At 41.3% G+C, this 14,427-nt stretch overlaps 1 protein-coding gene across 5 annotated transcripts in view; it reads left to right on the top strand.

Annotated features, from left to right (window-relative positions):
• Positions 1-5,188: 5,188 nt before the first annotated feature.
• NUP205 (nucleoporin 205) overlaps positions 5,189-14,427 on the top strand; it is a 76,239-nt gene continuing 67,000 nt past the window's right edge. For 2 of the 5 annotated variants that reach the window (XM_073327392.1, XM_073327395.1), the window contains exons 1-5: positions 5,192-5,340; positions 9,470-9,612; positions 10,787-10,958; positions 12,107-12,251; positions 13,624-13,783. In XM_073327392.1, the coding sequence (XP_073183493.1) occupies positions 5,313-5,340; positions 9,470-9,612; positions 10,787-10,958; positions 12,107-12,251; positions 13,624-13,783 (648 nt within the window). In that variant the 5' untranslated portion in view covers positions 5,192-5,312. Of the gene's footprint in view, positions 5,341-9,469; positions 9,613-10,786; positions 10,959-12,106; positions 12,252-13,623; positions 13,784-14,427 lie in introns of all 5 variants that reach the window. The other 3 variants (XM_073327396.1, XM_073327394.1, XM_073327393.1) reach the window with 3 other exon arrangements.

Here is a 14,427-nt window from a genome sequence, read left to right on the forward strand (position 1 = left end):
GTGCTTGTTTCCCGAGCCCAGAATCGGAATTCCACAGCATGAACCTGCCCCATTAGCACCATGATGCATGCATTGCCAGGGCCCATGCTTTCAGAGAAATCTGTGTCCATGTCCTGATCACTCACGTGACCGCGCTGACGTCGCCTCCTCGCCCGGTATCGCTTTACCAGGTTCTGGTGCTGCATATACCGCTGGATAATGCGTGTGGTGTTTAATGTGCTCCTAATTGCCAAAGTGAGCTGAGCGGCCTCCATGCTTGCCTTGGTATGGCGTCCGCACAGAAAAAAGGCGCGGAACGATTGTCTGCCGTTGCTCTGACGGAGGGAGGGGCGACTGACGACACGGCTTACAGGGTTGGCTTCAGGGAGCTAAAATCAACAAAGGGGGTGGCTTTACATCAAGGAGTATTTCAGGCAGGACTTCACGGAGGGTTCCAATAAGAAATGGTGCACCTAAGTTATTGTTCTTATCGGAACAAGGAGGTTAGCCTGGCCTCTGATTGATACATGGCTAGATTTACCTCCCTGCACCTTCTCTGGGAGTGACTGCAGTGTGACCTAGAGGAATGAGTCCCCTAGACGGGGGAGGAGGCAAATGAGTACAAAACAAATCTGGTCTATTTCTTGTTTTGATCCACTCCATCTATCTTTTACATCTTTGGCTGGCAGCAGACGGTGCAGAAGGACTGCATGCCATCCACATCTCATGGCTGCTCAGCAGAAGATGGTGCAGTAGGACTGCTAGCCATCCTCATCTCTTGCCTGCCCGGCAGAAGATGGTACAGTACGACTGCTAGCAATCCGTATCGCCTGCCTGCTCACCATAAGATGGTTCAATAGGACTGACTACAGGACTAAAGAGAATGACCTGGTCAAGTCACTCCAAATTTAGTCCCTGCACCCATGTCTGCCCAGGCGCTCCCAGCCGACGTGGCCAGGAGCACCTCGGACATGACCAGGACGGCTACCAGTCGTACTGCACTGTCTGCTGCCAGAAAGCAATGGGTTGCTGCTACTGAGTAGCAATGCCGTACCGCATCTGCCAGCACCCAGGAGACATAGGGTGACGGTTACCTGAGCGGGCTCCATGCTTGCCGTGGTATGGCGTCTGCACAGGTAACTCATGAAAAAAGGCGCGAAACGATTGTCTGCCCTTGCTTTCACGGAGGGAGGGAGGGAACGGGGGCCTGACGGTATGTACCCAGAACCACCTGCGACAATGTTTTAGCCCCATCAGGCATTGGGATCTCAACCCAGAATTCCAATGGGCAGCGGAGACTGCGGGAACTGTGGGATAGCTATCCACAGTGCAACGCTCCGGAAGTCGACTGTAGCCTCAGTACTGTGGAAGCACTCCGCCGAGTTAATGCACTTAATGCACTTAGAGCATTTTCTGTGGGGACACACACACTCGAATATATAAAACCGATTTCTAAAAAACCGACTTCTAAAAATTCGACCTTATTTCGTAATGTAGACATACCCTAAGACATATTCCCCCTTTTTGTGATTCTGTGTGAACAATGGGATCATAAATTACAAGATAACAAATAAAGTAGGAATAAGCAAAGGATCATTGTCTAAGGGGCTTGTCTACACCAAAAGTTGTACTACTTTAACTATATCAGTGTTGTTAAAGCAGTACAACCTCCCTAGTGTGGACTATATCAGTATAGATAAAGCGTTACAAATTCCCTAGTTTGAACACTACAAGGGTGCTTATACCAGTATAACTTATTCACATACATGAAAGGGAATAAGCTATACTGCTATTAGGTACTACTGTACCAGTGTAACTGAATTCACCCAAGTGTATTGATATAACTATTTTGGTAAAAAAAAAATCATACCCACACACAAAATTGAACTGGTATAAAAACTGTAAATAGACCAGGCCAAACTGTATGTTCTTCCTGAAGGATCTCCTCTCCTACTCATTTTTCATTGTATTTTGTTGTTGTTGCTGCTATCGAAGCTATTGGCAGAGCATGTCAATGAATTATCTGGAAGTTTTCAATGTTACATCTGTGCGGGTTACACAGGATCTCCTCTTCCAATGGGATTCTTTTTTAACGCGTACAATCTGGAAACATCTTAATGCCAAAAGAAATGTGGTAACCTTCCCTTCTGCCAGAATAAATCAGTTTCCTATTTTTGTTTTCTGCTTTATCTTTTTTACTTTCAATTTCCACCCCCTCTCTTGCACCATTTTTTCCTACCTGAGATCAAAAAATTTGAGTCTCCCGTCACCTCTGTCATTTTTTGACCTCTGAGGAGGCTAGATCTATAATTGACGAATGGCCAGGACCAGAATGAGGAAGAGTTTACGGAATACAATTCCTTTTATTAAAATAAACAAATTAGTTCAATGTGAGCAATGGTCTAAAGAAAAGATATCCCTTTCTCAAATATTTACTCTTCAAGCTCTGTGAGAGGAATTCTTTCTGGCAGGATGTGTTTTCTCGTTTTTGCTTTCTTTCCATCTCTCCTCTTTCTGCTTTGACTACTCTCCATTGTAATCCCTTTCTTCTGGCTTTTGTCTCTTTTCCTCAGTTGTCTCTCCCTAATTCATCCTGACTCTCCAGAGTCTCTGCTTTCTCTGTATTGTCTCTTTTCTTTCCTCTCCTATCCTGTTGTGTTTCTCCCCTCTACTTCGTCAGTATTTGCTGTCTGCTTTCCGTGGATATAGTTTGTCGAACATGGTTTTGCAGCAAGACAAACTTAATTTTAATAAAATTCAAGTGTGAAAATGTTAGGCTATTGGCCGCTGACATAAATGTGTCTCTTGAAGGCATCTCCTATCTCTATGGGAATATGCTGAAGAAAAGTTGCAATCACTATAATGGCTGGAAGAGCCTTGCAAGAGATACTATTTCAAAGCAGGTGGGCAGTAGGCGATATTCAGATGTGGGAGATTTGTCAGATATTAGTACACCTTCCTTCGCTCTAGATATGTGTCCAAGTCTCTTCTGTGCATTTTCCTCTTAATTTCTGACAGTCCTTTCCTCAACTGTCTTTTGAGACTACTGATCTTGTCACAATTGAAATGTTCCTTGCCCCATGTTGAACTCCATTGGGATGGCTAGGTCCCTTAGTGTCCAGGATAGAAAACTCTAGTCTATAATCAAAGACTACAAGACATATGATTCCAAATCCAATACATTTGCTTTTAGAATGAGTCAAAAACTTAAAGATTTTTTTTAAATTAAAATTTAGTTTTATTTTTTGGTAAATTATTTTTTTCTAGAACAAAGGCCATTTTTCACCAAAAAACATTTTTTGAAAATATTTGTTTCTTTCAAAATTTCCCAGTTTTTTAATGAACAGCTGCAGAAATTGAAGATATTCAGTTTTTGAAAACCTAAAATGTGTATATTGGTTTATGGCTTTTAGTTGAAAAACTGGGAAATTTTCTAGTGTCTATAGAAATGAATGCAATCACATACTTTTCTTAGGGCACACATTTCAGGAATATTTTCCTACAGTGATGGCTCTAAGGAGAGGTAACATAACAGAAGACACTTTCTTCATCAGGACCTGAAAAAGGAAGGGAGGAAAAAAATTGAGAGGGATAACACTTATATATATTGTTTTCATTATGTAAGATGGGAGTTATGAAACATAGTATCTGATTAGCGAGACAAGGTGGGTAAGGTAATATTTTTTTCCAGACCAACTTCAGACCTGAAGAAGAGCCCTGTGTAAGCTTGAAAGCTTGTCTCTCTCACCAACAGAAGTTGGTCCAAAAATAGAAATTACTTCACCCACCTTCTGTCTGTAATATCCTGGGACTGACATGGCTACAACAACACTGTATGCATAAAGAAAAGGAGGACTTGTGGCACCTTAGAGACTAACCAATTTATTTGAGCATAAGATTTCATGAGCTACAGCTCACTTCATTGGATGCATGAAGTGAGATGTAGCTCACGAAAGCTTATGCTCAAATAAATTGGTTAGCCTCTAAGGTGCTACAAGTCCTCCTTTTCTTTTTGCGGATACAGGCTAACAAGGCTGCTACTCTGAAAACTGTATGCATAGAGTCTGATTGGCTCATAAGGTTCCAATTGTGGCCCTGATCCTGTGAACACTTATACATGTGCCTAATTTTATTACTGTGAGCAGTCCCATTGAAAATGTTTTAATAAAAGTAGAAAACACATTAATACAAAGAAACCATTAATATGAAATATATAATTAATAAGGAAACAAGCACACTAATGCTTCCCAATGACTTCTCCTATTAAGACTATAATTGCTATAGAACTCACTTCACAGACCATAATATAAACTAAGTTGCACACTGTTAATACTTATTTTTATTACAATTGTGTCATTTTTGTAAATAGAACAGGAGTACTTGTGGCACCTTAGAGACTAACACATTTATTAGAGCATAAGCTTTTGTGGGCTATAGCCCACTTCATTGGATGCATAGAATGGAACATACAGTAAGATATATATATATATAAAAGTTGGAAGTTACCATACAAACTGTGAGAGGCTAATTAGTTAAGATGAGCTATTATCAGCAGGAAAAAAAAAATCTTTTGTAGTGATAATCAAGATGGGACATGAGGTCTGTTTTCCTGTCAGACATTGATCTAGTTTGTAACATTGCAGTCCAGCTTGTTAATATACATTCTAGTAAAAAAAAACCCAACCTTTTCTGAGAAAATTATAAAGGATCACATAGAGGAGGAAAGGTTGGTTATTGTGACTACTTAAACAGGTTATATTAATATAACCTTTGGAAATTCTAGTTTTTTTAATCAAATAGTTTATTTATTTATTAAACAGGACAGTAAGATAACACTTTTTTCCGATTCAAAGGTGGGTGAGTAGATTTTGTCCCTGGTGTGGTCCTTGTGCAAATATATATTTTTTAACGTTTTGCACATATGATAATGGGCTCACTAGTAATGTGGTTTTTTTATTGAGGAGAATAAAGGTCCTGAACACATTCATCCATCCTGTTTCACCTTGGGTGAAGAGTGTGGGGACAGATGGGCTATGTGGGAATTTTAGTTCAGTCGTTTGCATAATTTCATACAATCCAGAAATGAACTACAATTCCCAGCATGCATCGCGCTCTGCCCATGTAGACCCCGGCTTTCCAAGGCAGTCCTGCCCGGGGTGCGGCGTATAGTTTATAAACATATTAGGGACCCTCCCACTAGGGTTTTACGGGGAGTAGCGTTCCCTGTAGGCGGCGAGGAGAGTGATATTTCTAGGCAGGCAGCGCATTGGGCGCCCCAGCTCTTTCTGGGCCTCTCTGCGCCGGGGGCGCCTGCCTGTTCGTGGATTTCCAAAATGGCGGCGCTGTTGGCGGTAAATTCAGGTAAAACGAACCTCTGGCGAGGGCGGTTATCGGGGGCGGCGCGGCACCGGCTCGTGCTCCCCCCCCATGGGCAGGCGGGGGCGCCCCGTCGGGGCCAGGAGCTCCTGGGGGGGGAGTGGAGGAGGCGCCGTCTGCGGCCCCTGTCCCCGCGCGGGGCCCCGCGGCTCCGGCCCGACGGGCGTGGGCGAGGCCCCGGCTGTTCCTGCCCCGCCCGTTTCTCGGAGTCTGGGTCCGGCAGCGGCTGCCGGGCGCCGTGTCCCCAGCTGGTAAAGAGCCTGCACCAGCGGCTCCCCCCGCGGCAGTCAAATAAATAGATGGAGGCTTGTTCTTTGCCTTTTGGTTTCTGAGCCCCGAGGGGCTCTCGGCCCTCCCCGCCACCCGGTTGTTCTCTGCAGCCGCCAAGGCTAGAGCCGCACCTCCAGCATGGAAATAAAAACTCTTGAGTCTCGCGTAATCACAAGAGTCCCGGAGCTGGAGCGCTAAGAAAAACAAAATGTGTCCCGAGTCAGCAAATCCTATGACAACAGTTAGGCTGCTGGTGAGCTGAGCCCACAGTTTATGGTGCTGACCAATGCTATCTCATTTCCTTGTAGTCCCCCGTCTGCTGAATCCATCTCTCGTTTCTTGTCTCACTCTTGGACTGTACACTGCTTGGTGCAGGGACTCTTTGTTCTTTTGCACAGCGCCTGGCATAACTGTGTTCTGGTCCAAGACTAGGGCTCCTAGCCACTATAGCAATATAAATAATGAAACTGTGAGAGTTGGCAACCTAGGTAACATGAGGAAGATGAGGTTTTGGGAGGCAGAACCCCCTGCTCCGTTGTGCTATCTGGTGTGTTCATTACTCCCTAATGGGTGCAGAGAGTTTCCCTCCAGCAGGTATATTTCCAACATCTAAACCCTAACCTTTTAGAAACAGCCCTACTCCTAAACTGGAAATAGCTGAACCAGATTTAGCCCCGTCCTATTAACACTTGAAGCCAATGGCAATACTCCCCCACTTAAAGTGAAGCGTGTACGTGTTTTAAGGATTGAGGCCATTGCATGTGGCTTATTTTTCATGAAGAAGAATCTTTGCTTTGATTTGAAATAAACTACTAAAACATCCTTGAGATTATGGGAGAGGATGATGGAGCTGCAGCTGGGTCCAGATGAACATGTGCATACAACACCATTCTCAATCCATCTTGTGGCGAGGACATGCTGTAATTCCCACCAGGGTACTGTTGGATCCTGCTCAGAGAATCCGTGCTTAGCTAAGAAATGGTGGAAATGTGCTCCTGTCTTTTTTGTCTTCTAGATGCTGTAGAGTGGAAAGCGCTTCACTCTCTAAAGGTTTTTTGTTCCCTTTCCCTGTTTTGGCTTCCCTCTTTTTTGAAAAAAGAAAAGGAGTACTTGTGGCACCTTAGAGACTAACCAATTTATTTGAGCATGAGCTTTCGTGAGCTACAGCTCACTTCATCGGATGCATACCGTGGAAACTACAGAAGTGCTGGAAGTGGCCCAACTTGATGATCACTTTAGATAAGCTATTACCAGCAGGACAGTGGGGTGGGAGGAGGTATTGTTTCATGGTCTCTGTGTGTATATAATGTCTTCCGCAGTTTCCACGGTATGCATCCGATGAAGTGAGCTGTAGCTCACGAAAGCTCATGCTCAAATAAATTGGTTAGTCTCTAAGGTGCCACAAGTACTCCTTTTCTTTTTGCGAATACAGACTAACACGGCTGTTACTCTGAAACCTCTTTTTTGAGCTTCCCTTTTTTGTCTTCCCCTGTTTCTTTCCCATATTCACAGAATTTGGTGTTTTCCTCCAGCTGTCACAGAGCAAAATAGACATGGTTGGGCTCCATTTTCTGCTGTTTCCAAGACTGTTTAGAAATAATGAAACAGATCAGAATTGTCAGTTTCATTCTGCTACTACTTTCACTGGTTGGCTAAGGTGAACTGCTAGTTGGACTTAAACTAAATTGATATAGGCCTTGTGTAAACTGACGAACATGTTTGTAGAGGTTGCATTGGTTTAACTAAAGCTATGTCTTCACTGCAAAAAAGTATCGCTATCTCAGTGTAAACTCATGGTGGAGACAAGGCATGGGTAGTTCATTCCTCGAGTAGTTAGTCGAAGTAAACCCCAGGTTGCCAATATAAAGTTGACCTCTACTAGTAACACTGAGTTTAAATGTTTCAGAGTGGTAGCCATGTTAGTCTGTATCAGCAGAAAGAACGAGGAGCACTTGTGGCACCTTAGAGACCCACAAAAGGTTATGCTCAAATACATTTGTTCGTCTCTAAGGTGCCATAAGTATTCCTCATTCTTTCTGCTGATACAGACTATATGTGCCTTGTCTCCACTATGAGTTTACACTGAGATAGTTTACGCTGAGGTCGTTACACCTTTTTGCAGTGAAAGCAAAGCCTAACCCAGTTTTAGTTAAAGTATTTCAAGTTGTGTGTGTAGACAAGGCATTTGATTGAAAGCTCTTTGGGGCAGAGACCATCTTTATGTTAGATGTGTTGTGCAGTACCTAGCATAGTGGGGCCCTGATCCTTGATTTGGTGGCCTCTAGGCATACTGCAATACAAATAATAATACAGTAGGTACTCTTGGTGGTGATTTGTTTTGGGAAGAATATGTAAATTGTTTCAGGAATATCAGATATATCTAGCAAATGAAACTTTGACATTTCTGTTAGATTGGTAGCTGGTTATTTGGAGAGTTTTTTTTTTTAACCATCAGAATACTAAATTATACTCTGTAGGCAGGAATTATTTACCAAATATCATGCCTTCAGACTGTTTCCAGTTTTACTATCTAGACTGAAGAATGATTCTGCATTATGGTATCAGTGTTTGAATATTAAGTTTGCTGTTGATAGATAATGTAGGATGCTGTTTTTTGTGTATGTGCTGGTGAAAGAAAGTAAGTAAACTTTTAGTGTAAGTTTCCTAAATTCCTCCCTGTGCAAAGAAACTTTGATCCAGAATGATATCCTTTCTAATGTGGAGAGATCGCTCATCCTCAATGCTAAATTCAGATATAGCATTTCCAAGCAAAACTTGTGCCAGTGGCAACAAGTGAAGGAGGAGAGTTGGATTATAGAATAGGGTCTGAGACTTGGCCTAAATAACAATTGGTAACACAGGGTAGCTTCCAAAAATAACCCTTATGAAAAGCATCTCAGTGTACTAAGTTAATGCTGCTTCATTAATCTTTTTGTATTGTAAAACAAATTCATATTTGTATAACTGACCTTTTTATTGCTGTAGAGGATGAACATGTATTATCTAGTCCTAAGGATTTATGTATAAAATATTAATAGCCAGAATTTACACCTCTGTCAGATGTTGATCAATACAATGCTTTCTTAGGTTTTTTTTTTTGTTTTTTTTTGTTTACTGTATTTCTCAATCTCCTGTCATGTGGTATGGCAGCAACAAACATCAGGGAAAAAAACTTATTAATATAGTACAATCTGGTGAATAAAAATCACCTTGTAAACTGTATTTCTGTTAAAATCAGAAAAGGTTGACAACATTTGAAAGGTTATATATAACTTAATAGCTTAACAAAATGTTTTACATAGAGAGAGATGTAATAATAAATCAAATATGACAGAGCACTGTTGTTCATGTATAGTTTCTGATATTGTTGATTTTGTTCCATTTTGGTTTGTTGTATCAACAGCTGAAAACAGGAAGCTCGCTTTGCCTCACTTGATTCTGGTGCACTCTTCAACCCTTACTTATCCCAGTAGTCCTGCTGAAGTTGATAGGATGCCGGATCAGGCCTATATCTGTAACAAATATGTCTGTGTAAAGAAAATATGGTTCCAGAATTTATCAATTGTCATCTTCATCTCTTCTCCACTCCCTGTCCCCTCCCTGCCCAATCCAAGGAGATTTCCACCTCCCAATATAAGAAAAGCATTGTCTTTATTCAGTGGCATATTCTCATTTTGGATGTAAAAGATTTGTTTGCATAACTTCCCGTGTTTTCACGTTGAGACTATGCAGTAAATGTAAATAATAGTCTGTTTCTAGAATGTACTGTGTGGAGAAATAATCTTTCCTCTACTCTTCCCACTTACAATACGATTTTTTTTTTTCAAACCTTTTTTCTTTTTAGCTGCCAGTTTGTGGGGTCCATACAAGGACATCTGGCAAACAGTGGTAAATGGTATCTGGAAAAGGCAACCTGAAGCCATCCATCTCCTGGACCAGGTTTTAAAGAAACACAAACCTGACTTTATCTCACTGTACAGAAATCCGGTAATTAACTAACTTTTTCTCTTTTGTAGTGGGTTGGGGAGAGACTAGTGTGCTTTGTTTGTCTTGACTTTTTTTCTTTCCTTTTTTAAGATTAGCCCCAACCTCAAAGAGTGATTATCCTGTGTTTTATATTTATCCAGTGCCTTGCACAATGGGGTCGCAATACTGGTTGGAACCTTTAGGTGCTATAAGAATAAAAATTACTTGAAAGAGTCTTATTATTTATCTGGCTTCTTTTGCAATTGAGCACTTAAATAATTTAATGTTGATCATAATTTTGTTTCATTGGTTTTCAAACAGACTGTTTGCAGAGGGATACTTTATTTATCCATCACAATACCCTCTGCTCAGTCAATTGAGTGCTGATGGGTTTTTCTATTTGATCCAGGCTTCTGAGATGGAGCACATAATTATTTCTTCCTGTGTTTTTTCCATGCTTATGATGCAGTTACTTAAGCATGCCAGCAGGCAAAACAGGTAACAATCTGAAAATAAAAAGCATACGGGATGCTCCTCCTGAAGATTGTGGGATGAGGTGGAAAAACCCATTTAGCACTTGACTGATGGAGGAGTAGATATCTGTTTAAAAATAACATTACAGTAAGGAAAAAATATCTTTCCTGCAACATTTATGGTTGAAGTTTTCATTTTTATTTGTAAAGTTGATAGGTTGAAGACTTTAGTCACATATAAGATCTTGTTTCTCTACATTTTAGCAGTTGACCGACATCCAAAAAAGGAATAATATATTATTTGTAAAACTATTTATTCTTTAACAGTTTCTCATCAACATTCATGCTGTCTTTCCTCAAGGTTAGATCAGTTTCTGATGGGAAAATTCCTGTTGGGAATATATCAAAAGCTACTTTGAGAGCTTAAATAATTCTAAGTAAAGTAAGCTCCAGCACTGATGATATAAGATCATTTTTGGTGTAGCCTCACAAGAAGCCTTGCTCTGCATTACACTGTGAAATAACTTTGAGGACACCTTTACTACCTGAATATAAAAAATATAGGCAATGCTTGTGATGAAAGCCTAACATGTCAGAGTGGTAGTTGTAAAGAAGAATTAATGTGAGAAGCTTTGCTTGCTCTCTGATCAGCTTTGACAGAAATGAATAATTGTTCCGCATCTTGCCATTTTGGGAACTTCTGTTACTTATTTCTTTTATAGCCAAAGAATGTGCAACAGCATGAGAAGATTCAGAAGGCAAGTACTGAAGGGGTTGCCATCCAGGGTCAGCAGGGTACCAGACTTTTGCCAGAGCAGCTCATTAGAGAAGCCTTTATCCTGAGTGACCTCTTTGATATTGGAGAGCTGGCAGCTGTTGAGCTCCTTCTAGCTGGTAAGGAGGCACTGAACTGAGGGGACAATAGTTTCATTGAACGCTAAATACATCCTGAGAGTTGGGGCAATTCAATTCCTACAGGCTTTTTATTGGAACTACTCGTTTATTTAGAGCTAAGCACATGTTTAAATGCTCTGTTGGATTAGGGCTTTAGTGTCCAACTCTGTAAGATGTTCATAAAGATCTAAAATGATTCCTAGTACTGTAATGCGGTAGAAAAATAATATTTTGAATCCATTAAATTATTTTAGTCAGTCATTGTAAAAGGGGAAATAATCTATAGTGAGCTCTCAATCAAGATTGTTAGTTACTTTGGACAAGCAATTTATCACTGGATTCAAGAAATAATTGATTACTTATAGCTGATTATTAATTTCTCCATAAAACAATGTAGTAGTGAATCATTTTGTGACGTGTGTGTTAATTGTACTATAAGCTTATGGCTGTACTGTGTACCATGACATAGAAGCTGATGCTCAGGATATGAGTAATATGATTGCAAGTAATCCACATTATCTGACAGGCAGAAAAGTGATGATGTTTGTGAATTCTCTTTAACTTGAAGTCTTTAAATCATGATTTGAGGATGTCAGTAATTCAGCCAGAGGTTATGGGTCTATTACATGAGGGGGTGGGTGAAGTTCTGTGGCCTCCAGTGTGCAGGAAGGCAGACTAGATGATCATCATAATCTCTTCTGACTTTAAAGTCTGTTTTTTAAAAAATCTATTCCATTAGGAATCATTATCCGCTACTTTGTCACATCTGATATGAGTTTTTTGAATATGCCTATTTTTATTAAATGTGGATATGACCTTGCTGGTAAAATGTTGGTCACCTGTGAGAGGTCATCATGAAGTTCTGAAGCAAATTAAACAAAATTGGAAATTAAGGTTTTCTGTCTGAATGAGCACTGAAAAACTGACTTTTAAGTACAATTACACTGCACAAGCAAAGGACAATAGCAGTTTATGAGGGTAAGATAAATATTTGTTTTCAAATATAATTTGGACTCAGAGTTTTGTTATAGGCTTGTTGTACTTCTATTTAAAAAAAATAAGATGATCAAATACAAAGATGTGATTGATTACGTATGTTGAGGGTTGTTTTTTTTTTTTTTGGTGGTTCTATATTTTTAATTCTGTAGGGGAGCACCAGCAACCTCATTTTCCTGGCCTTACAAGGGGTTTAGTGGCAGTTCTTTTGTACTGGGATGGAAAGAGATGCATTGCCAATTCACTGCGAGCCCTCATCCAGTCACGGCGGGGCAAGACATGGACACTGGAACTCAGGTCTGTCTTTTAGTTACGTTTGGGACTTGGATGTGAGGCATGCTAAAAAGCTCTGTGTGTTGGCCACTGATGGCTTCTAGGCTGGTTAGTTTTTGGGGGTGTAAGAATTTTCAGATTTGTTCGCTATACCTTGATGGTGTTGCTTTCATGTCTTTTCAGCACAGTATTCTTCCATATTTTAAAAAGAAAAGGAGTACTAGTGGCACCTTAGAGACTAACCAATTTATCTGAGCAAAGCTTTCGTGAGCTACAGCTCACTTCATCGGATGCATTCACAAATACAGACTAACATGGCTGCTACTCTGAAACCTTCCATATTTTAAATACATTTTATTGATTACCTGGGATTCCCCTTTTCTTCTGCTCCTGTATAGCCCTTCACCTTCTGGCTCTGTGTTGTGGCAAGTGCTGCTCCCTTAAGAGCCAGTTAATGCTGCTCCAAGCACTGACAAGTGGTAGTCACTCAAGCATGTTGTGAAGTGCTTGTGTCCACTACGCAGACTGAGTTCTCTGCCTTTGCAAGACTCCTAGCTCTTACAGTCTGGGAAGCAGAGAAATTTTAACTTATTTCTATTTAAATGCAAATTTTATTGTAGAAATTAATATGTGCATGTGAGGTACTCTTGGTGAAATACAAAACAAATACAGTATACAGTATATAGTAGAAGCATACCTTGGCTGGTCGACTCCATGTATACTAACATAGTTTGTATTGAGTTGGGATATAGTGTAATCACAAATACCCTAGTGTAATAGGGATGATCAATTTATGGATAACTCACTGGAGTGGTGGGGCTATGGAAATTTGCCCAGTTGCAAGGATTGCTGAGGAAGAGAAGTCTGTAGAATGTGAATGTGGGCATTGTTACTTACAGTGAAGGTAATGGAGGAATTACAAAGGTGCATGGCCCTGGGAAGATGCAAAGCGGGCGCGCAGCCCTGGCTGCAGCCCCGCCAAGCCCGGGATGCTGCCGGGCAAGGGCGCACTGCTCAGGAAACTGCAGGGCTGAGGTACACGGCCGCGGCTGCAGCCACTGCCAAGCCGGGACACTGCTGGGCAGGAGCACACGGCCTTGGCTGCAGCCGCTGCCAAGCTCGGGACGACGCGGGGCTAGGGCACACATCCCTGGCAGAAGCCCCGGGGCTGGGGCTGCAGGGTCCTTGTTCCTACTAGCCCCAGTTGCAGGGCAGGGGCGCACAGTCCCACCTGAAGCGTAGACGTCATGGAGGTCCGGTGAAGTCACGGAATCCATGACTGTTGTGACTTCCGTTGACTAAATCATAGCCTTGTTCATCACATTTCTTCTACTGTGGTCAGGAATAGCATTATTTGTTGTTTCAGTTGTTAATACGTTGTGTCTCTTCATTTTAGCACAGAGTTGGTGTCCATGACAACACGCTTTACAGATGAGCTGATGGAGCAGGGTTTGACTCAGAAGATCCTAAATCTGGTATCTCATATCAATGTGAACAGTGAGTTTGAGAAACTACAAAGGGAGCGAGGTCTGGGCAGTGAGAAACATCGCAAAGAGGTAAGAGAATCACTTCGGCAAATTACTGCAAAGATTAAAATGTAGTTATAATCCCCTGCAGAATATTTTGTTTTAAATTTGTGGGTCTTCTCTGAAATAAAATCTCATTGGCAGTTTGTTTATTTCTTTTTAAGTTATACTCTGGTTTTAGATAATTTTCTCCTCATTTGCTACTTCTTCCACTTACTGATTGAGGGCAGGGTCCAAGACATTCTGGAGATCAGCTGGTGAGCAGAGACTGATCAACCAGACGGTTCCAGCTTTCAGGGTGGGACACTATATCAAATAAAAGAGGATTCAGTTTGAGGAAGCAGGAACTTGTGGCCGTAGTTGTGTTTGGATGGTGAGAAAAGAACTAATGAAGGCTATATGCTGCAGCTTTCAGGAGTAAAAAACCAAGGATTAAAAAAGCCAACATTGTGGTTTCTGATAGTAGTTGCAGACAGGGACTGCTGAGGTAAATCAAAAGCTCTCTCTCAGCCTGCTGATCCACTGCTGATACTCTTGTCATCTCCTTCCCTTGCTTGTGATTCTAGCTTCTTTCCTTCCCTCAGATCTGCTGGTGGGTTGTAGTGGCATCTTTCTCCCCTGTCTCCAAAATTACCGATGATGATTTTTATTTTCCTTCGCTCTGCTTCTTCATC

This window comes from Lepidochelys kempii, chromosome 1 (assembly GCF_965140265.1).
Source record: "Lepidochelys kempii isolate rLepKem1 chromosome 1, rLepKem1.hap2, whole genome shotgun sequence".
Lineage (NCBI taxonomy): Eukaryota > Metazoa > Chordata > Testudines > Cheloniidae > Lepidochelys > Lepidochelys kempii.